Source organism: Pempheris klunzingeri, chromosome 13, assembly GCF_042242105.1.
Source record: "Pempheris klunzingeri isolate RE-2024b chromosome 13, fPemKlu1.hap1, whole genome shotgun sequence".
Lineage (NCBI taxonomy): Eukaryota > Metazoa > Chordata > Actinopteri > Acropomatiformes > Pempheridae > Pempheris > Pempheris klunzingeri.
In genome coordinates, this window is record NC_092024.1 from 3,362,561 (window position 1) to 3,389,800 (window position 27,240).

The 27,240-nt window shown below is 44.4% G+C and overlaps 1 protein-coding gene across 1 annotated transcript in view; it reads left to right on the forward strand.

The window, feature by feature from the left end:
* Positions 1-27,240, forward strand: part of LOC139211642 (AT-rich interactive domain-containing protein 1B-like) — a 164,858-nt gene that overhangs the window by 102,712 nt on the left and 34,906 nt on the right. Inside the window, exons 5-7 of the mRNA XM_070841957.1 lie at positions 11,887-12,187; positions 23,827-23,913; positions 26,853-27,032. Coding sequence (XP_070698058.1) covers positions 11,887-12,187; positions 23,827-23,913; positions 26,853-27,032 — 568 coding nt within the window. The remainder of the gene's footprint in view (positions 1-11,886; positions 12,188-23,826; positions 23,914-26,852; positions 27,033-27,240) is intronic.

The window sequence follows — 27,240 nt, forward strand, 5'->3', positions numbered from 1 at the left end:
TGTTCTAATGAAGAAAAAAGGAAAGGGGAGGAAAGAGGGAGACTGGGGAGGAGGAGAGGGCAAGGGCATCCAGGCAGACTGAGCAGCAAGAAATTGGAGAGATGGAAAAAAAAACAATAGACGGAGTGGGTTTGAAATGAAACCAACAGCTTCTCCAATTAAGGAGAAGTTTTTTTGTTTTGTTTTGTTTCTTTGGTCATGGACAGTCAGTCACACTTGCTTTTGTTGAGTGTGTGATGAATTACACCCCTCCACTCCTTCTCTTCTGCCTTTGTTGTGGTGAAGCTCCAGCCGTTTGTACCTCCTACAATATCTTGCGCTGTGAATTCTCCATGCCTGTTTACCAACCGGGGTTCTTTTGAACTGGCATAGAGAAATGGCTTTTTGAAAAGTCTCTTTGATGGTGAGCCCAATTTGTTTTCACCACTAAAAAGTTTGTTCGAACGCTCTGAAATGTGGGCTGACGTGGACGGCGGGGTCTATCCTGAGAGGGCTGCTGCCTCCCTGTGTGACCCTTTCAGTGTGTGAGCATGAGTGTGGTCTGTAACCCAGCCTGTAGTATTTGAATCATGTTATCTCTTTATTATCTTTTCATCCTACTTTGTCTGTCTAGTTGTCTAATATAAATCCATTCAATTACCCTCAAATGTGTGGACTGATGCCATGTTTAATCAGAAAGATTTGTATATTTATATGAAGGGAAATTCTTTTTTCTGTCACACGTCTCTGCTGTAATGTCAGAGGTTCCACATGGCACTGCCAAATGTTATGTGGATAGTAGGTAACACAGGCACAAACATTATCTAGAAACTAAAAAGTTATTTCTCATAATCACTCATCAGAAGTATTTGCATTTTAAAACGTGTTTTACAAAGGATGGTAAAAAATAACAGAATAGAATACAGTACAGTTCCTACTGTAGCTTGCTGTATACATGAATATATGTATCTATTGTTTCTAAATGAGGTTTGTATTGTACAGACTGTGTTTAATCTTTCCAGATTAAGAGGACGCAGATAGGAATCATTAGTGTCACACTACTGTAAAATGAGGGAAACAGAATTAGTAAGTAGCTCTTCTGCTGCCGTTTACAATCATTTCAGAAGTTTTCTCTGTCTTTAATCTTGCATGAATTTGCCATGTGTGTTATTTTATTTGTTATCTGATAGGCCATCTTCTCTGTAATTTGGGTCTCCATTGTGACCATCTAATTACTTACCAAGAAGGACATTCATTTCAGATGTTTCAGGAGAAATTTACTCGAACACAGATTTTGTTAATCCTCGACATGGGGAGTAAATTCCATAAACCCCAGGATTCAAAAACAGTTTGACAGAATTTCAAGTTTGACACAAAGGCTAAAAAAAAAGGGGGATCGGTGGTCAGGCCTTCTGATTTCATGCTTCCTTCAGCGGAAAGACAGATTCAGAGTCAGGTGTTAATGTTACAATGCAGTAACTCTCAGGATACACGGATCTCAACCAGATATCTCCCTGAATTTCACCAATCACATTATTGATCAGCGGCCGAGGCTGATGGATTACCGAGGTGGAAGCAATGACAGGAGGAACGTCCAATGGGGAAAGAGTTTTTGCGTCTCACCGATCAAACCAAACCCTCAAACCAGAACCCCCCCCGCCCCTCCCTTCCCCTCTCCCCTCTTTTGATCAGAGTCGTTTTGACAGTGATGCATAAGTCTCTGCAGCAGAGGGCTGGCTGGCTGGCAGGAAATGCCACAGATCCCCTGAGAGTAGAGGAATGGGGGATTAAACAGAGAAAGACACCCCCTTAAAAAGGGAGTAAAAAGGAAATCAATGTTTCCTCCCTCTGCGGACAGGGAGAGCTGTTTAAGGATGCTGCCACTCTTGTGTTTTCTGTAGTCTTTTCTCTTCAAAAGAAGCTTTTTTGTTTGTCTTTAAACTGTTTTGTTTCAGGTTAGCCTGGTCTGCCCCTAGCCTGCAATAGACTGAAGTCCTGTGTGGAGGTTAAATCGAAACAAATCATCACTATCATCCCCTGTGCTGTCCTTGCCTCCCTCCCTACCCTCTCTTTCCAAGCTCTAACTTCCTTTCTTTATTTCTTGCCACTTCTATCAAGGAGAAGTGAATGGCACACGTTTCATCTCTCCAAAGCGACGGCGGGCCTGAAACACCACAGAGGCAGCACTGGCTAACATTGAACTGGATTGGGTAGAATAAATACAAAGGCAAGAGGGAAAAGAAAGCAGCTGGGGAAACACAAAAGGATGGAGCCGCAGATGGGAACTAACCTTGCCTGGGTTTCTCTGATGTTCCTTTACACACACACACACACACACACACATATACACCTCCACCACACCCATTACTGTCATCACCTCATTCTCTCCCTCTCTGTCTCTCTCAAGTCATTCTTTTATTTGTTATGTTCAGAGGACAGCACCAAAGCATCTGAGGAATGGGAGGTTACAGTGTATTAAAGGAAATGTTGTTTCACAAAAATGGTCATTCCCCCTTTCAGCAGGAAATACAGAGGCTGTGCAGCTCCAGCACTTCAAAGCTGCCCAGAAAACTTCCCATGAAACGACTTTGATTTTCTGCATCTAAAGGGCACAAGCAGGGGATTTTCCCCCTGGTGTCTCAACACAGTCTTTCTTTCTCACGTTGTTCTTGGCTGTTCTTAACGTTGTGCTTTCTTGCCATATAACAGGAACGGAGTATGAATTCATTCGCTCTCACAGAAGACTTGCAGGCAGGCGAAATACATGCTGCTCCACAATCACAGCTATTGATAGGAAATTAGAGCATTGCATTGTGTGTGAAGATCTTACATTTACCAAAAAATCTGATACCAGACAGAATTTCTGGCATGAAAATCAATTTCATTATTGACATTAGTGAACTTGAACCCTTGAATCAGGCTTATAAAAGCAGCGACACTGAAGAGGATGTCATTATTCTTGTTTTTAAATGGCGAGCAATTAACATTTGATAACATTTGAGAATGAATGGCATGCTGGAATGAAGCCCGTCATTCATGTCACCCTTTTTATGCTATTAAAAGTCCCTTACTGACCCATTTTGATGAAAGATATCGCAGAGAAATAATGTGTTGGCAAATAGACTGAGGACGCTGGTACGTGCAAATTAGTGAGGAGAAGGGGCAGCAGAGAGGAGGAGGACAGGGAGCATTAGAGAGCCAAAGAGAAGTTAGACTGGTTGTTTGGACGTGTTAGTTTGAAGTGAAGAGGCTGCAGTCGGGTGGACTGTCTCCCTGACACACACATACACACGCATACATCCAACCCCACGCACAACCTCTCCCCCCCTCGTTCCTCCAATGGCCCTGTCGGTGTGCCAGGGTGGGTGATTACCGACGCTCTCCCCCAATTATGGGCTGATTATTCTGCCGCGCTCTAATTGACTGGGGAGATATGCAAATGGCTGTCATTTGGGATGATAAAGGATGCGGGTGCTGGATGCCCCCTGCATTATTTAGCCTCGGCTGTACACAGCGTGAAGGATGTGGCGTGCGCTTTAATTGCTGAGGAGAGAGAGGTTAAGCTGAACGAGCAGCTGAATTAGAAATGAGGAATTTTGGGCCATTTATTTATTTCTTTATTTTGCTTCTCTCCCTCCATTTCTCTCGCTCTCTCTCCCTTACACACACACACACGTATATACACACACTCTCACACACTTTATGTCATGCGTCGTTTTTTCAGTTCTCTCTTGGGTGAGTGGAGAGGTGAGGAGGGGGTGTGTGGATGGCAGGATGTCATGCTGGAATGCCATAAATGAAAACATTAGTGGAACCAATACGTGCAGAACAAATGGGGTGAGTGTGTGTGTTGATGTGTTGGTGTGTTGCTGTAAGGGGAGGCAGTGAGTGGTCGGCTTGTGCATTAAAAGACTAAGGAAGCTTTGCAGACTGAGGAAAAAAAAAGTTTCAACAGCTCAGACAATAAGTAGGCTCGGCCTGTCCCGTCTGCCTCTGTAAAACTGCCATTTGAAATGAAGGCAAATTTAAATACACACCTCTAGGCAGAATACCAATGACCTGACTCACCGTGTGAAAGGTCGGACTTGTGGGTCCGTGCAGTTTGTGGCATCTTTTACTTCAGTATCTGTGCACACCAACCTCCGTGTGTATTCAGCCACTTAAAGGATAACGTTGGTTGTTTGAGACACTTTACAGTCGTTGTTGGTGCAGAAAACAGTGGGGGTGCATGAAGTGAATAGGGCCCACAGGCTAAGTACTCCTAGCTGCTACAGCTTGGCATATTATCAGGTGGAATCGGAGTGAAACTCAACACTAATCCCTCCAGTTTGGAGACAAGCAGCACCAGATTTGGGCGTCTTTAACAGCTTAGGGGTAATAGGGCCTCAAATGTCCCTTTCAATGTGGCCCGCCCCATATCTCCACATTATGAGAGGCTTAAGAGCTGGGGCAGTTATCACTGTGAGCCCCCTATCTTACAACAAGCAATAATTGCTAATGCGGTGGAGTTACTGTTAGCATTATCACCAGATTTAGTGAATCTACTGGAATCCTGACTCAGGTGTCCACACAACTGTTTGACCCACACGCCTGACTCCAGGACTGCTCTGTGTTTTTTCAGCTCCATGCTGGTGGTGAAAAACAGAGCGAGCTTTCTTTTCCTCTTATCGAGATGCTGTGGTATTATCTAGAGATTGTCTGGGCTTTGTGAAGTGTGCAGAAGCCGAATTGAAAAGAAAAGCACAATTGCTTTTCAGTGCTGCTGTGGTTCTCCTCCGTACAACTTTGGGAAGCCCTGAACAGTTTGTTCTTAGGCTGCTTTTGTTCCAGGGGGAGAGCAAGAAGACTGTCTTCAGTGCCTTCCAAACAGTGCAGAGTGTTCAAATTACAAAATAGTTACTCTGTAATCATGAACTGTTGTTTATTCGAGCCGGCACTTTGGTCTCTAATATAGTGCTGTTCTAATATACACTCTTTACATGCAATCATTTTTCTATGAACTATCTACAACAACGGTTCACTTTTATGCTCATAGTGTGTCTCTACAGGAGGTGTGGCATGAGTTAGCAGAGCAGCAGCAGCAGCCTCAGTTCTCCTTGTGTGTCTACACGGGATGGCACAGTATTGAACTGTTGTTCACCTGTTTTTTGTACATAGCCCAATACACAAATACTGAACTGTATTTTGCACGTGAAGCGGAAGAAAATTACTCGACACTCACACACAAAACATTGGCGCAACTGTGGTCTTGTGTAGCACAGCTACTTCCATCTCTCTTGGTATGCAGCAAGAGCAGCGCTATGCACTGCTTTGAGACCTTAAAGACATGAAAAAGACAGAGTTCTTGGAGAGAGATCAGGCAGACACTATGATGCACTTAAGACGTGGTTGGAGGACAACCTAATTTGCTTTAAGCATACTTACTTTCTACTGCCATTGCAAGGTCACTATGCTACATCTCTGAGTTGTTGCTAGGAAAAGGAGGTAGTGTGCCACCTGTGGCAGTCTTTGGCAAATTCAAGTGAGAGACAACTGTAAACTTTAGGCACTTGAGATGGGAACATTCAGCCTCCAAGCTCATGGCACAACACAGACATCCATGGGTTGGCATGGTAGCACATTTTGGTGCCTGCTGGGTGCTAGCCTAAAGCCCACATGGGGCTTTGGCGAGCCTGAGGCATGCCAAACATCTCCCATTGGTTTGCAAAGAGTGCCCTTGCTTGTATTTAGAATCTCTCTGCCTTGTGCCTCCTCTCCTCACTGAGGATTTCACTCAAAGGCCCTCAGGAGGTGGTAGAGACTCTGCTCGAGAACTCTTATCACGACACACATTGGATCGCGAATTTACATATCCCAGTTTGTGCACACACGCTATATAGCAAAGACATACCCCATCAAGGCATGTTTGCACATTCACAACATACAATACGCAATTAAAGCAGTTGTGTGGATTTACAGCACTGTGTGCTCATTTTGTAGTGTAGAACTTGAATCCTCATAATTTCTATCAGTTCTCATCATCATCACCAATTATCATCATCATTCCAGCACTGGTAGACATTCTGGCTGATTGACATCAAAAAAAGAAATTATGGTGTGGGTGTTGTGCTAAATCTCTCTCCACTAAGTCTCTCTCTCCTTCTCATTTCTCTTCTTCTTTCTGTACTTAATAGCACTTAGTGAAGGGTATTACAGTTGGTGCTCTACATGGGGCATCACATTAAAACTCTTTCACACATACACACACACACACACACACACGTTCAGCAGTCCATTTGGATTCATTTGCATGGCATTTCATTTGGATTTTGCCTCAATCTACGATTTGGGGGGAGGAGGAAAAAACATCTTTGTGTAATAGCATTTCCTCTCAGTCTCCAGTGCGCCATAAAGATAGAAAGCACAGCGGCCGGAGCCGATAAATGAGTGCACTGCTGCCACGAGCAGACCTGTCCCTCAGGCCTACAAACGATAGCTGTTGGAGTTAATTACAGTTTACATCATCATATTTACCCAGAGAAGAGAAACACAGATTAAAACTCGCCTCTGAGCCCACTGAGGTGTTATTTCTGTATATACTGTACCACAGCGAAGTGGAGTACAATCGTCGCTATGTGTAACATTAAAATGGATTTTACTTTTGACCTGTGAAAACACAGGTTCTATATGGATGCATATACACATTGGTAAAAGTATCAATACTGGACTGAAGTGTGCATAGAAAAATAGCATTAACGGATAGGTTGTCTGTCTTAAAACAATACTGACCATATATGATGTTCTGTCTCTACATACTGGCTGTCAAGAAATCCTTTCCTAATGCAATTCCAATGTAAAAGTTGGGGAGCAAATCCACAGCCCTCAGTCTGTATGACTTCTTAAGTTCAGCTAAAGCTAATATCAGGCTTCAGCAGTCGTATTTAGTTGTATCAAATGCAAATCTTTCATAAGTACATTCTCTTTATGGCTGACTTTTGAAAATAACCACTTGAATTGTCTAAGACAGGCCAACATTGGAATCACCATTAGAAGGGATCTTTTCATGGCCAGTATGGAGAGTAGGAACGATTACAGAAAACCACAACTATTTCGGTGTGTATATGGTTATGGGCAGTATTGTTTTAAGACAGACTTGGAAAAATGTGAACTTATCCTTCAATATGTGTAAATATTCATACAGCACATGCATTTTGTAAATGTTGGGACCACAGGCCGCCTACACAAACCCCTGATCTCCCCTGCTGTTGTGCCTACTACTGTGTGCTTAAGTGGGGTCTGGTGTCCAGCAGGAGGTATGGAAGGGGGAAGGGGCATGATGGCACCAGGGGAGTAGCAACTAAAATCCCAACCTCCTACAGAGACAGAGCAGATCTGAGGCCTCAGATAAGACAAGAGGACATCATGGCAGGAGACATTCAGCCTTCCTTATTCCATTTATTTTGTAAGGAGCCTGCAGGATGTTCAAGTTTCAGATATTTTCTTGTGTTATCTTAGAGTAGGTCAGCCTGTACGATGAGCAGCATGGAATCCACATTTACAAGTCTAATGTTGCATATAGACACAGTATGTATTTATAACCTAGTGGCGTACGGTAGGTTGTTCCTTTTAAAGGGTTAGTGCAGTGGAAATAAATTGCATTTCATCTGTGGTGCCCACAACGTCAAAGAAATGACATTTAAAAAAAATTCTACAGTAACATGCATTGTCCTGATACTGTTAACAGCAGTTATGTGATTATATTATTCACTGCTTTAAAAGATGTTGCTGCTTAATTTCTTAAATGTCACTTTTCAATTTTGTGAGCACCACAAACAAATTCCTTTCATCCAAGGCAGAAATCTCAGGGACTGATGCCTCATACCTTTGGCAAATAAAACCAAAACTATCTGCATGAATAGATCATTTGGAAGACCTGACCCTTTAAGCCAGTGAAAAGATATACCCAGGTGATGGAACTATTTTCTATTATTGCATGCATATTCTCATCGTATAGTAACAATTGAATAAGGTGCCATTTTCCATGCACTAGTTTGAACACAGTAGTGTCACTCTATAAGGAAGCTATTACCAGTGCTGTTTTCCTTTTTTAAAATGGTACTCAAATAAATATCAATCAAATTTTAAATTATTGTTGTAAGGTTTTAAAATCTGTAATGCAAAGTTCTTTTGGTTTGAGCCATAAGGGGGTTGTTTTTGAGTGTTACCGCTCACAGTGCTCAGTTGCTGTATTTGAGTTTGTGTTTCAGGCTCTAGTTAGCTGGCTAGCCATCTGGTGCAGAGCCCTCAGCCATACTATCCCTCTGACTGGGGCAGACAGGGAGAGACAGAAAAATAGATACTCTGTGTGTGTGTGTGTGTGTGTGTGTGTGTGTCTGCATCCGTGTCTATGTGTGTGTGTGTCTGAGAGAGAGAGGGTGAAGTAAGTAGTTTCTCCAGTTGCTCTCCTTTCCTGTAGCCCACAGGAAGCTGCAGCCATTGGCTCCTCCCCGTCTAGACAGAGAACCACTTTTGCGTACACACATGCATACACACACACTCACACACACGCTTGGTGCCCTCTACCATAGCAACTTTGATTAATTCCCTGTATGGGGTGAGAGGAGACAACATCAGCACCATGGTCAGGGAAAAAAGGCCCACAGTCTGCTGGATGTGACAGCTCGCTGCCTCATACTGATGCCTTGTGCCCTGCTGGGGTGGGTTTGTGTGTGTGTGTGTGTGTGTGTGTGTGTGTGTGTGTGTGTCTGTGTGTGTGTCTGTGTATGTGTGTTTAAATGTGTGAGGGTGTTTTGGAGTGAGAGCAGGTCCGTAGTATGAGTGAGGGATAGAAAGGGGCGTGTGTGTGTAGCAGCTACAGATGTGCTACAGCTGAAGCTACACTGTAGCTTCATCTGTCCCCTCGGCTGCATCAGTGCTCAAGCATGTCTTACTGTGACAGCCCAGCAGCCTGTGTATCAGTCACACACACACACACACACACACAAACAGAGACACACTGAACGAGAGAGTGCAAGCAGGCGCTAACACCAGCGAGGTGAAGGGTCATGAGCGACTGCCTCTCCAATGTTGTGTGAAATGTGTAGATGGCAGTCTCGACCCATTATGTGCTTATATGCAGCTGTGTGTGTGTATGTGTGTGTGTGTGTGTGTGTGTGTGTCTTAACACAGGCGGGGGGCATCTCAAAGTAACTGGTTATTATCACCTCAATATTTTTCTTATTATGACAATTACATGCTCTAGGAGCGAATTAAGCGATACAGGACGCCAAGCGGGAGTGGTTGACAGCTATTTGGAGACTCAATGCACAGAGCAATTTGCAGCCCAGAGCCAAACAAATTGGATTTGGGCCACTTTGGATTGGGGCCCCAGATTGTTGGGCGTTTGGATCCTCCGACCGCATGCCTGCCTGGCTGGTTAGCTGGCTGACTGGCTTCGATTCTTCACACATGACTATGTAGCAGACAGTTAGCCAGGTAACACAGTGCTCCCAGGCCCTTGACAAGGATTAAGTGTACATGTGTAGGAAGGGTGTGTGTGTTGATAAATGCATTATACTGAGGCTGCCTTGTAAAATGACTTTTTTTTACAGTAGTGTTTCAGTAACCATAAGTTATAATTATGGGTTTATTGGGTATTTACAATTGACATTTTTATGGTCTGTGGTTGTTAAGCTTTCCCACCCTTTCATGTTATATACTGCTGCTACTTTTTTGGTCTTGGGCCACACAGCTGTGCTCAAGTGTGTGTATAATCCAAATGAGCCTAACAGCCTCTAAACGAATTACTGGTATGCATTTTCCCACCCCTAAACTGCCACTGGAAAAGCTGGCAACAGCACCCAATTAGGTGAAATGCAATTATTCCCATCCATTCACACAATTAGCCCGTAGGTTAACAAACTAGCTGTACATTGGGGCTAGCTCTCGGTATTCTGGAAAAGCCATTGCCATGGTTACACCTCATGGTAACCTCGCTATGTCAAATGGCATGCACCCGGGGCTGCCAGCCGGTTGAAAATAATATTCAGCCCTATTGGTGGAGGCACCGCATTACATCACTCAGCTCAGAACGCTGGATGACTTGATTGGCTGAGACAGGGAGTGGTACCAGGAGTGAGAGAGAGAGAGAGAGAGAGAGGGAGAGAGAGAGAGGGAAGCGAGTGCCCCATGTGCTCAGTGGAGCGAGGGTAGATAATGCCAGGCGACAGACTGGCAGGCTGGCAGAGCGGGTGGGCACTCACAGCAGCATGATGGAAAACAAAGGCTTTGTGTGTCACCGCCGAGATCGCATTAACCAAAACAAGCAGCCATGGACCGACTGCCACACTAACTTGGTTGTCTGTTCCACAAGCTAAGCCGTGCATGGATAGAAAGAGATGGGGGACGCCTGCCTCACTTTATATATGAAATAACATGATGCTAGCGTAATCAGAAGAGAACACTGTTTGCCAATATTGACACAGAATTGACTGCAGACAGAGCTGCATGAGTTCAAAACAAATGCCATTGCCAGTGCATTGAAGACATAAGGAGGTTGGCAGACATTTCTAATGTTGATTCTAGTGTTCTAGTATGCCATATAGAGACTTTTCGCACCGGTCTGTCTGTCTGCTGTTGTCCAGTAACATATTACCATTTTATACTGGCATCCTGACTTCTGCTCAGACGTACCAGTGTTAAGTCTGATTCAAGTGAATTGTTGTGCACCTGTTAATTGAGATTTTCCCTGTAGTTACAAGTAGAATTACATTGTGATAATCCTGCAACAAGCGTGATAAAAGTGAAAAGTACTCATGTGTTTTTTTTCTATCCGTGTGTGCCTACAAAATGTAAATGTATGTAGCTGTATAGTTGGGCTGTTTGGATTCTGAGGCCCTATATAAGCTCTTGGTGGCACACAGACTACAGACTACAGACATTATGCTGTGGGGACAGTAATGGTTGCACAGGACTCAGGTGGGGCAGGATTGGAGGGTCAACAGACCTGTTATATAGCAGGTAGGATCAGCTGGCATACACCCGCAACTACTCCCCTTCTTCCCCAAGCAGGCACCAGCCAGGAAACCAGGGTCACTTACAGGTGACTTCCCCCATATTCAGCTACAGCTGGGGCACAGCCGTTACTCTGTGTGTGTGTGTGTGTGTGTGTGTGTGTGTGTGTGTGTGTGTGTCTGTGTCTGTGTGTCCAAATGTGTTTGATGTGTAGTCAGGGGGCAGCCATCACATTGCATCACATCACGTCACATTTGGCCTTCTCTTTACCTCTGCCACTATCTCTCTTGCATCTTTCATCATCGTGTTGCTTCCTGCCGCGCGCCACACTTCTATACAGTCAGTATTCTCTCAGCAGTATTGGTGGGGATTCCCTGGAATCAGTTCAGGAGGGGGAGTACCTACTAAGCGCACACACACAGACACACAGTTCACTGCTCACCACAGGGAATAAAAAGTGTAATATGAACTCACCCTTGGTCTGAATGAAAGCCCATTACAATTCATTTTCACCACAGCAGCCAGTGAACAGTAGTGGCTTCCTCTGTGGCTTGTGTTTATATATTAACCACTGTCACCATGACTGCAGAGACTTTATCTTAGTGAACATCTTAACCTATTAACCTGTAGTACCTTATGAAACTATTAGAAATATGGTGCATCTTTGCATTAAATGTTTCACTCCTTTTTTTTTTTTTTAGATTATACCCTCTGGCTTTTAAGCCAAACAGTCATATTTCACCGATGCTGACATAGTTACAATTGTACTATTCTATCATGGCATCATATTTACCAGGAAGATTTTGTCTTTGCTGGAGCTCATGGTTAAATCTGATTCCTGCTGCATGTCACTTCTCATGAAACGCTTGGGTGAGCTTCATGAATACTCACTGTAAGTCCTTCCTTCTGTTCCAGGATCTGTCCGGCTCGATTGATGACCTCCCCACTGGGACGGAGGCTGGTCTTGGCTCAGCCGTCAGCGCCGGTGGCTCCTCCAGCAGCAGCAGCAGTAGCCAAGGAGAGCAGGGGGGGGCCAGCAACCAGGGACAGTCCCCCTTCTCTCCTCACGCCTCCCCCCACCTCCCCAGCCACAGGAGCGGGCCCTCTCCGTCCCCCGTGGGCTCGCCTGCAGGCTCTACTCAATCCCAGCAGTCGCGATCCGGCTCTGGACCCATCTCTCCTGCCAGCGGACCCTCTGCCAACACCACTGCAGCAGGTAAGGCTGCCCCAAAAGTATGTCCACATGCATCTCGGTAATCTGATGAAATGTGCACCTTGTAGCATGATAACTCTATTAGTTTAACCACCACAAGCGAACAAGACTACTACTGACAAGATTTGCCGTCTGACATCATGTACCACAGTGTTAGATTCCCTGGGAAATTCGCGAAATTGCTTAACATCTTAAAGGGAAATTGCTTTGTGCCACCAAACAAGAGGCTGCAGTTTGAAAACAAATGATAAAACAATCACAAACGTAACCCAGTCAGTGATATCAAATGAGGTGTATTGCGTTTGACAGATGAAAAATAGCTGCAGTGACATCACTGATTGGGACGTGGGCAGAAGTCTCAGTTTCCAGTCTGTGATTGGGTTTTGATGTGCTCTCTGAAAAGGATATTCGGAGCATCTTTAAGGCATCACCATTAGTAAACTTGTTGCTGCTGCAGGCACACCACAGTTATCACACCTACATTTCTGCTTGACCTTTCCATTTATTTAGCTATTTAAAGACCTAAAGCCTGATTTCATTTGTTTTTAAATATGTGCATTTAAAGAGGATTTTAAAAAGGTCATGTAGAAAACTAACCCTGATGCCAAATAGGTATACATGTCTCCACAAATAACAACATTTAAATGTATTGTGTTTTGCTTTGCAGGAGTAAATTGCATGAATAAAGCTTGTGCATCACACTGCCTATACCCAAAAATGAATCAGACCAGCAAAAAAAGAAGGAGGGGAACCTGGGCTTTTTCACCTTAATCAGTGTCTTAATCTAATACAATGGCCCATATTATTGTTCTCCATATAAGTGTAACCACTGAGTCTTTGCTTGAGTGTTAGGTGAGCAGGGTTTGACCTCCTTTTATAGCAGTGCAGCTAACCTGTAACATAAACATCCTGGTTTAATAGCATCTCTTTTCATCTCATCTCCAACTCACCATATAATCCATCCTGATCAATTTTCATTCTGCCAGTTTGGAGGATGAAGCTGAGTGCACACTGCAGCAGAAGACCAAATAATATCAATCCAGCGTGTCTAGACTTTGATATCTCTGGTCCATTTGAAATCCTAATTCAGACCGCTGAAGAATATTATAGCTTAGTACAGAGCACTTCGTGGAATTTGTCTCTTTCATTTTCTTCAGACAGTTTTTGTCCTTTGCATAGTTGGGATTTGTTAAGCCTTTGATCATGGTGTTGTAGAAACATGTCCTTACATTGCAGTGGAATTGGAATGAGGTCCATCTCCTTACTACCTGTGGATCAATCAAGTATTTCCAACATTTATGGCTAGACAATATTTCCTCTCCACTCTGAGTCTTAATAAATTGAGACTGACTGGTAGTAGAGGACCTCCCATCTGATTAGCAGCCTTATCTAAGATATGGCAGGCCAAACAAGACACCAACAGGATTATCAGACAATGCACGGTGTGTCTGTCTGTCTCCTGAGGCCACAGCAGAGCGCAGAACCATTTAGATAAAAACTGAGCATTATAAGTGAGTGTGGATTTGATTTGCTTCAGACAGGCGTGTGAATGTGTGTGTGTGCACGCGCTGTTCCCACCCATTCTTCCCCCGTCATGCCTCCACCTCTCTGCCCGACTGTGTGGCTGACCCATCACCATGTCTCAGACCTGTCAGTCACTCTGACGAGGCGGGGCAAAATGTCTTGAGTGAGATCCTGATGCCAGCTCCTCCTCCTCCTCCTCCTCCTCCTCCTTGCAGCCGCTTACCAAAGTGATTGACGCTAATGAAAAACTGGGACAGTGGTTTTCCAGGCGCTTGTGCCAAGAATCATGACGAGAATCCGGAATGAGGCGGCAAAGACGAGAAGCGAAACCGATCGCTGGGACGTGATTAATAAGAGAATATTTTAAAATATTCCCTGTGCCAAATAAATGGTGATAAAGCGTGGCGCAGTGAGTAACATCTGGCATGTTTTAGCGGCTGTACTACAATCAGTTTGAATTAGATCAAGGAGCAGCCAGCCTAAGAGAAACACAGGAGAACTAATGTGGTTAGCACACATCAGATTACTAATGCGCCGCTCTCTAACACTTCATCACAAGTTACGACACTTTGGTTAATGTTGTCGTTTTAGTTTGGTACAAGTCAGTGAGGAGGGAGGAGAGAGCTAGCAAGCAACACTGTGTATTTATTCATGTGTGTGCTGTTGTCTGAGGTTTGTATCTTCAATACTCCCACTTCTGTTACTTTTGCAGCCATAAATAAACCTTTTTATTCATTAGTCAAACTGCTCGTGTGAACACAACAGTGTCCTCTAAATAAACAAAATAGGACTAACAAAAATAGGCTAATTAACTAGTGTGACAAAATTACTGTTTTTATCTTCAGTAGTTTGAGCTCCAGACAAGAAGAAGTCAAAACATAACATATCTTGTGGTTGCATTGCATTCTGGTCCATTAAGGCTACTGTCAGAGCAGGAACTGAAATTGCAGGCTCCTCTTTAATTGATTCTGCCCCTCGACTGACTGAAAATCTGTTGTTTACACGGATGTTTTTTAGGTAATTTTTCTCCCGGTAAACTTCACTATAGCTGCGCTGTAAATGTCACCATATAATATCATATTGTGAGGTGGGCAATTATCCACATAGCTCTAAATCCAAAGGAAATCCAAAGAACATATGTAGCTGCTAAAGCCTTTCATTGTGTTAGCGTGGAGTTTACTTTTAAATAAAAAACAAAACACAGTGTGGCAAAGTGTGTGTCTACCTGCCGGCGTATATTTGCAGACTTTGCACAAACGTCTTTTTGTTTAATTATGCAAAAAGTGGTTCACAGGTACTGGGGTGGTTAAGAAATGGCTGTAAGTAAAGGAACGTCATCCCAAGCTTTGAAGAACCAGTCACTTTGTATATGCGTGTGTGTTTGTGTGTCAGTCTGTCACCGGTCAGCCTCCCCCGGTGGAGTGATGCGACGTGTCACACAGCTGAGCACTCACGGGACACACGTTACCCTTGACAGCGGTCGGAGGAGAGCAATTTCATCATGTCATCCTTTCACCTGGCTGTCAAACACACATACTCACACACACACACACACACACACACACACACTAGAAAATAACACAGATGGCAGGTAAAGCATACATTACAGCACATGGGCGCACACACCTAAGAACAGCTATTTCATGGTTTAATGAGAAACATACAGTATATGGTTGCACATATAAATAACCAATATATGCTTGCATGGATTGATAGTTGTCTCTGTGTGTGTCTGTGTGTGTGTGTGTGTGTGTGTGTGTCAGAAAGGGCCAGGCAGAGGGAGAATGAAAGAGAGGGGGAGACTGACAGATTGCCAGCCTATCATACACCCATACACTTTCACAAATCTATCTTGTCGGAGCTCTGCGGCACGCCTGTGATTCCCTCGTCTCCTCACTTCTCCTCTTCTTTTTCCCTCCTCTCTCTCTTTCCTCTCTCACTCCCTTTCTCTCTCTCTCCCTCTCTCTCCGTCTCTCCATGAAGCAAATCCAATACACTGTAACATTATCCGGGCCTCGCCTTGCTATTTGGATTCTCTCCCGGAGCCAAAAAGGCACACACAGGGCCAAATTGATTTTCCTGTTGCGCTAGATTTGTGACAGTCGAGCAGAAATCACATTGCTCAACCGCCAACCTCCCCCTCCTCTTCCTCCACCTCATATGCACACACACACACACACACACACACACACACACTCAAAAACAGACTCTCATTCACACACACCTCCTTCCTCCCAGTGTCTCTGAAGCAATTCAGAGCGTCCTCAGAATATTTTACCCCTTCCATGAGACATTGGGGACTAGGCAAGCAGACATTTGTCTCTCATCCGGATGGATGTGGGGCTGAATGGGGCCGCCAGCGCTGTGGAGAGACTGCAAGCTGTGGGAGAGAGAGTTGAAGTCATCCCGTCAAAGCAGTGTGCACATGTCCTGATAAAGTTCAGCCTTCAGTCCCTAAGTTAGTGTCATTCCAGCTGCAGTAGCCTAAAACTATTTCTAGATGTAGATAGCATAGTGCTTGCTGTGTGGTTGGGAGTGTGCACATGGGCTGGTTTGACGAGTTGTCTCCAGGTTGATAACCTGTCAGTGTGGCGTCACCTCCTGTCAGCCTTAGTATGGCTGTCCCCAGAAATGAGCAGATGACATATCCATTACCAGGCTGTACCTGATACATACTAAATCAAACTTCACACAAACAGAGAGCACAGAAACTCAGTTGTCATCAGCTGGGATCACTGTTGCTGAGAGGATGGAGCTGATAAGGAGGAGGGATGCTGCTGTGTGAGGTAAAATCCCACAACAAATTTCAGTGTCAACAAAATATGCTACAAGAAAACGCTCCACTCCTCTGACTCTGACATGGTGGAAGAACTCCAGCAAGCAGGCTGTTGCTCCGTAATCACCTTTAGATGTTCACGTGTGATGAGATCTTGAATTTACACAGGCCTTAGCCATTCATTGACCCTTGACTTTGTCCTTTTGTCACACATCTGTACATACAGTACGTATTAGTGTATATTATTGTACAGAGAGGTGAATATATTCACAGCTAGCAAAGACTCTTACTTACTGTTATCACTAAATGGATAGTATTCATAAGGATCATTTTCCCCAATGAAGCTTTCGTGTGTGTGTGTGTGTGTGTGTGTGTGTGTGTTTGCTTTAAGCTGAAAAGTGGCAACAAGGCAAAGTAAAGTAGCAAAGTAACGTGACTGTCTGACTATATATATATATGCCTGTTTTCAGCTCAGGCCCGGTGGTATTTTCTTTTTTCTGTGTGTGTCTGTGTTTACACATTTGTGTCTGAGCGCCTGTCTTACTTAGAGGGTCAAACTGCAGCATTTTTCCACATTGTGCAGCTACTAATTGACACAGAGCACATCCACACTCCTCTATGGCCCAGCTCGCTCCGTCTGCTGCAGAAAATCACAAATACTCATCTCTCCCTCTTCTGTTTTTCTCTGTCTTCTTCTTTTCTCTCCACCAAGGTCCTCTGAGGTCCAGTTAACAGGGCCTGCCTGCCTACCCTCCCTCCTTCCTTTCTCCCGCTCCTCGGGCCCAACTCCTCTCCTCCCTCTTCCATCTCTCCTCACCGCTCCAAGTTTTTATTTTCTTTTAAAGAGGTGATTGGAGCTCGCGGGCAGGCGCTTGGGAGAGTTTAGGCTGTGTATCAGCGCTTCGCTTCAAGTGCTTCCAGGGCCTAGAAAAGGACAGAGAGGTCAGGGCGAATGGAGGAGGGGGAGGCGAAGGAGGGATAGATAGAAGTTGGGAGACAGAGAGGGTGAGAAGGCCAGGTCTGTCCAGTTAGTTAGCTTACGGGTCCTTCCCAATGAATCTCTTCCAACGCTCTTTACATCCGCTCTTGTCCTTTACGTCGTCCCCCAGCCTAGCCCGTGGTTTGAATTCAGTTTTTCATTTTAGAAAATATATTTCTATCTCTAATTATGCTAATGAGAACCACAGACAGAAGAAACAGTTTTGCAGCGGTGTTGGTTGGTTTTTCCACTTTTAGGTCAAAGGTCAAACACAGACGCCTGGAAGGAATCAGCGTGATGACCTCAGATCAGGGTTGAATGCATAAAAGCGGTCATATTTAAAAACAATGTCCGACGAGAGAGAAAAATTAATTTACAAGCTGCAAAATGTCAGTCCACAAAAGATGCTGCAGGGACGTTCGACCAAAACTTACATTTTTCCTCTGTCAGTACTATTTCAGGAAAGCAGTGGAAGAGGGTGGTGCTGGGGGTTGAGTTTTTCTGCGAGTGTGTTTTGCAGAGAGCCAGGCGAGTTTTCTAGTCACATCACTCCCTAAGAGGCTGCATGGTGGGAACACTGCCTCTGGCTGTCCCTGTCCCTCTCTTTCTCTCATTATTTTTATCATGCTCGCTTTCTCTTATGTTCTTTCCTCTTGTGTCTCACGTTCCCCCGTCCCCACCCTTTCCTCCCCATCTCTGTTTGTCTCTGCTGCTTTCCTCGCTCAGAGCGTTGCTGCGGTACAGGCCTCCCACCGAGGAACAAGCCTGAATTTTCCATCCACATTTCTGCCTCTGTTCCCTCCCTCTTATTTCTCCACATCTCTCCTCCAGCTCACTTTCTCCACTTCTGTCCTTTTTTTTTTTTTCTGCTTCATCCCCATCCACACATCAACTCCCCCCCCCACCCCCCACCCTCATCTACCCATCTATCCCCCACTCCCACATGCCTCTGTCTATCCTCCTCCTGATGGCTGCTTGTGTTCGAAGTGAAACAGCAAAATGCCCTCCCCGCAGACTCTATATTCACAAAGCACACCGTCGGCCAAAACAGGAAAGAAAAAAATGGCGCTGGCTTGCTGTGTTAGCCGTTTAGAGAAATCCCATTCTAACTTCATCCGACTGGAAAAACCTGAACCAAACTCTAACAGTGCGCAATTATTTTCCCTCCCCAACACCTATTCTCTTGCATTCTCTCACTCCAACGCTCTCTCAGCCCGCATCTTGTTCACTGTTTTTTAGCTTAAGCTGCAGTTTTGCTTTACTTACACTTGCTACTCAGCATTGGAAGTAATGAGGATCTTGGGAGAGCGCTTGTTTTGCGAGCCACTGCAGGCCTGTGCTCGTCCCCTACAGGGAGAGTTAACTGGCATTAGCCCCCGGCTTGGAGAGGCATTGACTTGCACCCATTGAGATCTAAACCACTATTATTGGAGCCCGCTGTTTATCTGCCTCTTTCCCCTAAAGACACGGCAAGTAGGGGATAATACCTTGGTTGTGTGTGTGTGTGTGTGTGTGTGTGTGTAGGGTGGTGCAGGTGTGTGTGCATTCACAGCCTAAGGGTTGTATTAAGAGATGGTGCTGAAGCAGCCCTTTCTCTGTATTCTACACAGGTCTATTAGTGCTCACAGCCGTTACCTCACTTTAGCAAAAAATGGCCCCCACTGCTCCAGAGGATCTGTATTTTTGAGAAACAGGGAGTGTGTCTGCGTGTGTGTGAGTGTATGTGTGTGTGTGTGTGTGCGCGCATGCGTGTAGGCATCGCTGCATCTTGGTGTACACGCACATCTGCACACCCTTGCAAGCATGTACACACATGTCCACACCTTCCTTTCATCTGCAATTAATAAAAGTCTTTTCATTGACTTTCCGGTTGACTTTTCTTCAATTGGCATTACACACACACACACACACACATACACAGTAGCTTCTAAGCTTAATATTACGAGGGCCCTGAAACAAAACAGAAATATGGCCACAAGTACTCTCCCTCGGCTTTGAACTTCCCCGGCATTTGCGTTTGAAACCCTGATGAAAAAAAGCTTCAAAGACCACACTCCCTCTCTTCAAAGGAGACTCAGGGTTGCCTCGACAGTCCTTGCGGAAGAGAAATTTAAAATGTGTATTGGGTTTTTAGCAAGGAGCATTATCTCCAAAAACTCAATGAACTCCCATTACTTTCAGCCCTGCTGCCTTGTATCATGAGTAAAGAGTAAAAAATGGATGTGCTCGCTAAGAGCCTTTTTACAAATAGGAAATTACAGCTATTTGACTCTTCAGCACCATTCTGAAGAGCATCCCTGTTCTGGATATTTTCCTGTTTGCTTTCGCGCAGCCTGGCCCCGTCTTTCTAAAACTCCATCAGCACCATCAAAAAGTCAGATCTGTTCATCCATAAAGCCCGGTGGACGAACATTTGCACAGGTACGCTCACATGAAGGGGTCGTGTTTGAAGACCTGCCACAGAAAATCACAGACTATAAGTGTACTGAATCTAATTCTGCCAGGAAAAAAAATCTAGTTAGAAAGTATTTTGATTACAATGAATTAAAAATAAAAGTCCTCAACCACTGTTCACAGTCAAACTGAATGTGTGTGGATGGGAGTGACAGGGATTTTTCTCATTTGGGTGTATTTGTGTGTGTTTATAGGGGTGTGCTCAGCTGGGTGCTTGTGGAGGTGTAAATTGCAGACTGGATTAAGATGGAGGCTGAGGGACAGCAAGATATTGCCGTGCCACTGATTGCACATGTGCTAATTGTGTTATAGAGCACCTATGGGAATGCTAGCACTATAAGTAACACACACTAATCAATCTGAACATTGAAACAACAACACTTTTAAGCACAGACATGAAAAGATACACAGTTAAAGAATAAAATGCACAAAAAAAGCTGGCAAAAAGGTAGAACAATGTGTAAGAAAAGTCCCTGCTACTCTTAAAAGCACTCAAATGACCACAGATGTAAATTCATGAAATCTTATGGAATCTCTCAAATAGTAAATCACACACTCTCAGACACAGCAGTCAGAAGGAGATGGTGACCTGGATGTTGGAGGCATTTATTTGTTTTACATTGTCATTCATAGCCACCAAAAGCGCCTTTCGTCTGTGGACATGGAAAGATATACAGTCAGCTCCTGCTGACATTTAGCCCCCCACCCCCGCCTCTCTCAGCAGCACGTGGAGAAGAACTGCACGTCAAAGATTCAGCGTATGAATTATTAATGGTGAGGATTAAACGTGCCAGGACTCACTGTGGAGCCTGTTTGTTTTATTTGGACGTAATTATTTAATGGCACCTTGTTAAAAATGATAGTGAGGAGAGGTGAGGAGAGGAGGAGAGAAGAGGGGAAAACAAGGGAGGAAGTGAGAAAATGTGAAAAGAGGCTTTGTTTGGACAGTAATTGGTAGTGAAATAATTACGAACTGCTCCCAGCTTCACTCGTTCATTGCAGAGAAAGAAGGGAAGGAGGGGTGAGGTCTTGTCAAACTCAGCTATACTTCCACTCTCCTCTCTTGTCTGTTTTTCAATTTCCTCTTTCGCAACAAGGATGTCTGTTTCTTGCCGTCGCCGTAACCCCCCCCCCCCCCCCCCCCCCCTCTGTCTCACACACACACACACACACACACACGCTTCACTTGTGAGTCTTTGCATTAATCTCATCTCTGGTGACAATTTACATGGGTATGTAGAGAGGGTAGTGGAGCATGGAGGGCACTGTTCCCTATTTGTATCTTCATAGTGGCACACACTCACACATAGGCCTACACACACACACACACACACACACACACACACACACACACACACACACACACAGTACAAGCTGCTGCCACCACAACTCTGCCATCCAAACAAACAGGGTCTGACAGCATAGCTGGTGTCTGGCATGCGTCTCTGCACACACACAAGCACACACGCACACACACACACACACACTCACACTCACACTCCCATACGCACACAAAGGCTAGCCTTTATCGCAGGGTTGACTTCCATAGTTTAAGGGTTCACTAAACTCCTGGTAGCATACTTCATCCTCACTCCACATCCTCCTGTCTAATCTCATGCTGCAGCTAAATCTGTCCCCCTGGCAACAAGTGGCCATGACCCTCTGCGAGAGGCTTTAGGCTGTCCCAGTCAGACACAGAAACACATATCATATAAACGGTACAATGAAGTGCTCATATACATACTGACACAGAAACAAGTGCACACACCAGAATGCAAATGCAGAACAGAGGAAGCAATTTCCTACACATAGCTGGACCTCACATACATCATATAGTGGTGGAAAGAAACTAAGCACACTTATTGAAGTACTATACACAGGTATTATTTGAGGTATTTGTATTTCAGTCATTAATAACTATTTCATAATTGTACTGTGCTACATTTGTGTGAGTGAAATATTACTACAGCAGTTGCTTGTTATTTTGCAGGTTTAGATTTCAGTAAAAATCTGTGCATTACATAGATTAAACTGCCAACACTAAACATTTACAAATGCACGTTAATTCATCATAAGTAATCCAGTTATAGTACAGATATATGATAGTAGAAATTCTGAAATGCACCTTTGTGCACGATGAGTACTTTTCTCCTTTTACTCCTTGTGCAGTTCAACTCTTGCTGGAGTGTTTTCACATTGTGGTTTTGCTACTTTTCGGGTAAAGGAGTACTTCTATCACCACATGTGCATACACACACATATTAGCATGTAGCTAGTGTTCCTAGTGTTATCTCAGAGTTCATACGTCTGCATAGTGACGTCTCCCCTTCCCTCCCACCACATGGTGACAGACTAACTAATCGAATATTCCCTCTTTGAAGCAGCGCCACTGGATCTATTTATGTGTGAGGCAGGGGGTCTGTGTGTGTGTGTGTGTGTGTGTGTGAGTGAATTTTTCAGCACATATCCTATGTGCTCTTACGCATGTTTCCTTGTGTGTTTGAGTGTGTGTATTTACACTTGTTTGTCCAATTACTTTTACGTCTGTGTGTGTGTGTGTGTGTGTGTGTGTGTGTGTGTGTGTGTGTGTGTGTGTGTGTAGGCGGCTGGGTGTATGGAAATGTTGTTTATGCAGTTTTATGCAAAGCAATTATGTTGACTTAATTGGGTTTGTTTATGTGGAGAGTGTGCCACCTCCAGTCATGTATTACTGCTGCCGTGGACAAACACATCATACACACATGCACACACACTTTTACTACAGCACCCGTTCTACTTTGTGATTGAATAATATGAAGTGTTTCCCTTATAATAAGGGATTTATATTCACTGTGAGTTTTAAGGACACTGTAGCAGCAACACTGTGTTTATGCAGCACTCAAACTGTACTTTATTATATATCATCCTGAGTTAACTATTGCTGTTTGCACGTAGTCCTCTCTCTATAGAGCCATGTTCAATTATATAATGTAATTGAAAAAATATGCGCTGGCATCGTCACTCAACATGTACAGTTGAAAAGTGTCAGTACTTCTCGTATGTTTGGGGATGCAGCACATTGTACATGTGAGCGCTGAATTTTTTCTCATTCACAGCAAAGTACGACCAACGCAAAGAAACAAAACCACTTTTCGTCTTTTGCCTCTCCTCGTTGTCTCAGGTCTAAATCCAAAGCTAAAAGGTTAATTTACCATCTCTCTCCTTCCTCTGGGCCAAATCAATCCACCACGGTCACTGTCTGCCATTGTCCTAATCAGACTCTCAACTCACTATTGGATTTCAATGGAACAGGCGCAGCCCAAAGACCTGCACAACCACCTAATCAATGAACCTCAAATGGCTCTGGTTTTCTATAGGGGATCGCTCTGGTTTTAATGCTTACACAAGGAAGTGGCTCAGGGTCCAATGACTTGATATGTCCTCTGGAAGTGCATTTGTCATTTAGCTAATAGTGAATCACAAACAACTTCATGAATAGTGATTGTGCTTAGCTGTCACGCGTCTGTAAACACTGAATTTGGCTAAACCAATCTAGGACACCCTCTGTCGCAATAAAATCTTCATCTTGATTCTGATTTCTCAGCAGTTAAGAGGCAGACAACTTTTTGAACTTCTGTGCCATTGAAAGAAATGTAGAGAGAGAGACAAAAATCGTCCTTCGGCTGTTCAGTTTTTTCAATTTTCTTACATTTTCAAGCAAGGCACATAGGAAGCAAATATAAATTCATTATCTTTCAACCTTGCTTTCATGCAAAGAAGGGGATTTAATTCATGCAAAACATTTTCATGTAATGTGACAGCTTCTACAAAGACCGGATTGAACCTCTGCAAACCCTGAAATCTGTCAAGCCAGTGCATTATCAAGCGGATGTCTAAATCTTCACGTGCTGACTTCATGTCATTGTGCAGGTCCGACTATGGCGCCACAGAACTCTGGGAATGGACCAGATGGAGCCCACCCGCCAATCCCCCGCTCACCCATGGCTCAGGAGAGAGGTATGCGTGTGTGTGCATTAGCCACTGGCCTGCAGTTGGTGTTGGGAGAATAGTGAAAGTTGCAAGTCTACAAAGAGAATACAGAGGTTCATATTTGTAATGATTTTTATGTTAGTGAAACTTAGCAGTCAGCACATGTGTCCTTCCATAAAAAAAAAAAAAACAGATTATACATCACACTCAGATTAAAAGAGGCCTAATACATACAAAGTCAAACTTGTCCAAAAGAGAAATAGCTTCACTACAGTCCGCACTAGTGAGGGGTGCATGAAGAGTACAGAGAAAAACCAAAGAAATGTTAGCAAAGCTCAGAGAATACTATGACACCATCACCAATGAAGGGCCTGGAGCACAAGATGTTAGCATAGAAATGTAAACAACCAATATGACCAGTTTGGCTCAATGCAGGACTTTGTTCTTCTTTCCTCTGTTGTTCCAAAATGAGCCCCTTCAACAAGTACACCACCCACTTTACACCTTTCATATTTCTCCACATTCTTGACAGTGCTAGCAAACTTTTTTTAATCACATACCGGTCTCACACAAACACATACAAACCAAGCTTTTAAGTCATGGTTTATTAAATATATAACAGTAAACATTCAGTCAGCTCATCCCGGGCTTTGTTCAAGTCAGAGAGAGTGTGCTTTTGATAGAGCCACTTCAGTTTTGGCCACAACTTGTTGCCAAATGCTTATAACATGAATGCAAACCCACAGGCCACATGTGCCCACGAAACGGGGAATTGTTTCCAGCAATTATGGCCACTTCTCGAGTATTACTAAAAACAACAGAATTGCTCATTTAAAAGGAAATCTGCATCCACACAATATTGCAAAAAACCTGAAAGACTTGGAGGCAACCTTAATGGAACGACTGTGTTGCTCCCTCTCTATCACCCACTGAAGAGCAGTTAACATCACAGAGAGACAGAGGGAATGGATTGATGAAGACAGACAGAGAGGGGGAGAAAGAGAGAGAGAGGCACTGTAAAAGGTTATTTCCCCACATGATGAAATCAAGCTGGAGCTTTAATGCTGCTCTCTAATGCCTGTAAACCTTGAGCCCTCCCCGGCCCAGTCCAGGAAAACACTGCGCCGGTTTACAGGGCTGGCTGTTGTTTTTGCTGTTTTCCTAGCTAGGATTAACCCCCCCAACACACACACACACACGCCCCACTTTGCTCAAGTGGCTGCTTCCCTAAGAGCCTCTCTCCACTCTTCATTTCCATAAATCCGCTGAATGTCCCTTTTTCCCCCACACTGTCTCTCGCGTGCTTCGCTGCCTGCCTGTTGTTGTTGTCCGGCTGAGAGCTTCATTCGCTTTGCTGGAAAAAGAAAAAGGTTTGTGTGTGTGTGTGTGTGTGTGTGTGTGTGTGTGTGTGTGTGTGTGTGTGTGTGTGTGTGTGTGTGTGTGTGTGTGTGTGTGTAGAGGGAGGGGGAACGAAGCAGAGAGAGAGAAATTCTTGAATGTGTTATTTGCTTTTAGCACTGTCTGCACAATGTTCCTCTCCTCATCCATTTTCCAGGCAATTTAAAGTGCGATATTACACACTGTAATTTTTTTCTCCTCCTCTCCAGAATCCCCTTACCCTAATGGAAGCAAAACATTACAATAATGTCCTCGCTCCTTAAACCCAGCACTCGCAGCCTAAGCACTTTCGGGCCCCAATCGCTCTTTCCCTTCGTTGCACTGTCTTTCCCTCCCACACACACTTTCTCTCTCATTGCCTCTCTCTGTCTTGGCCTCCGTCTCTCTCCCGCATACACAACCACACACAGACACTCACGCGCACACACGGCGTTTATTGCTCTCTTTTTTCTGCTATCTCCCCCCCACACACTCAGAAACACAAATATGTACACGCATGTATGTGCACACGAGCCTATAATGAATACACACACATAGCATTTTTAAACTTTTATCTCCCTCCCCTCTCTCTCACATTTTCTCTTGCTCTCTTAGCAGAAACAAGGAATTATACAAGTGTCAACTTGCACTTTGCAACTCTATCGTTTCCCTAAACCCCGAACTCACCAAAGAGTCGGCCTGTGCATGCTCACTCAACAAAGGGGATAGCTATCAAAGTTTACAGTCGACCGGGCCCAATCCATTTACACCTAATCTGCAATACTGAATCCCCCCGTAACACACACACACACACACACACACACACACACACACACACATACACCGACACACAGCCCCCCCCACACACACACACGCAGGCCCACACACCCTCTCTGTTTCCCTCAATGGCCATCCAGCGACCTTTCCCCATTCGTGGTGGATTGGGAGACCTTTCTGTGGGTTTTAAAAAACGAACAGGGCGGCTTGAAAGAGCGAAGCTCAGGCAAGGATCGCTCCAAATGTCAATTTGAATGGTGGAAGCGAGTTTGGGCCTGAGAGGCTTTGACACATCTATTGACAGAACGGCTTAGAATAACATAGTAGCCATGCTCAAAATCACCGGCTGACTCTGTGGAGACTGGAGCACACGTTGGGTTTTTTTTTCAACTCAATTGTGCACTTTCTTTCATCTATATACATAGACACAGACTCAGCTTTTGCTGGTGTACATACATCTTTAAGGCCAGAAAGACGTGTGTGTGTGTGTGTGTGTGTGTGTGTGTGTGTATTTGTGCTCAGAGTTCGGTTTATGTGTCAGCCTGTCCTTTTTGGGCATGTTTTGTAATACACCCTCTCCATGCCGTGTTACTCACTGATGGGTATCTACGAGTAACAGAAGCCAGTGCCAGGGTAAAAGATTAGGGCCTTGATCAAAAGGATGGGTCTCTTTACCCAGTCGCACCCATCCTAGCTCAATCCCTCAGTCAACATTTGATTTACTGAGCAGGTGATTCACTATTGAAAAGTTCTTTGGGTTTTAGGCATTTCATAAGCTGACATTGCTTTTGATGTCTGTTTGCTTGTTTCAGGCTTTATGTCCAACATGCAGAGGAACCAGGCTAGTTCTCAGTTTGCCTCTCCTCAGTCCGGACCTCCTATGTCCCCCCACCCCTCACCTGGGGGACCATTGTATGCTGGGATGGGCCCGTACTCCCAGAGCGGGCCCTCAGGCCCTTATGGACCACAAGGATCACAGTATGGACACCAAGGTTAGAGCCTGTTTACCTAAATGAGAATCACAACATTACTTAATACAAATCATGTTTTCATTTGTGCAATCACAAACACTTGTACATGACATTAATTAACCATCAACTGATGGTATTATATTAGAGGCCCAGAAAGGCACAGAATGTGCAACACGGCTAATAAGCTGGGCTCCTCTAGTTGGGACTCCATATCTGTCTGTTTCAATAA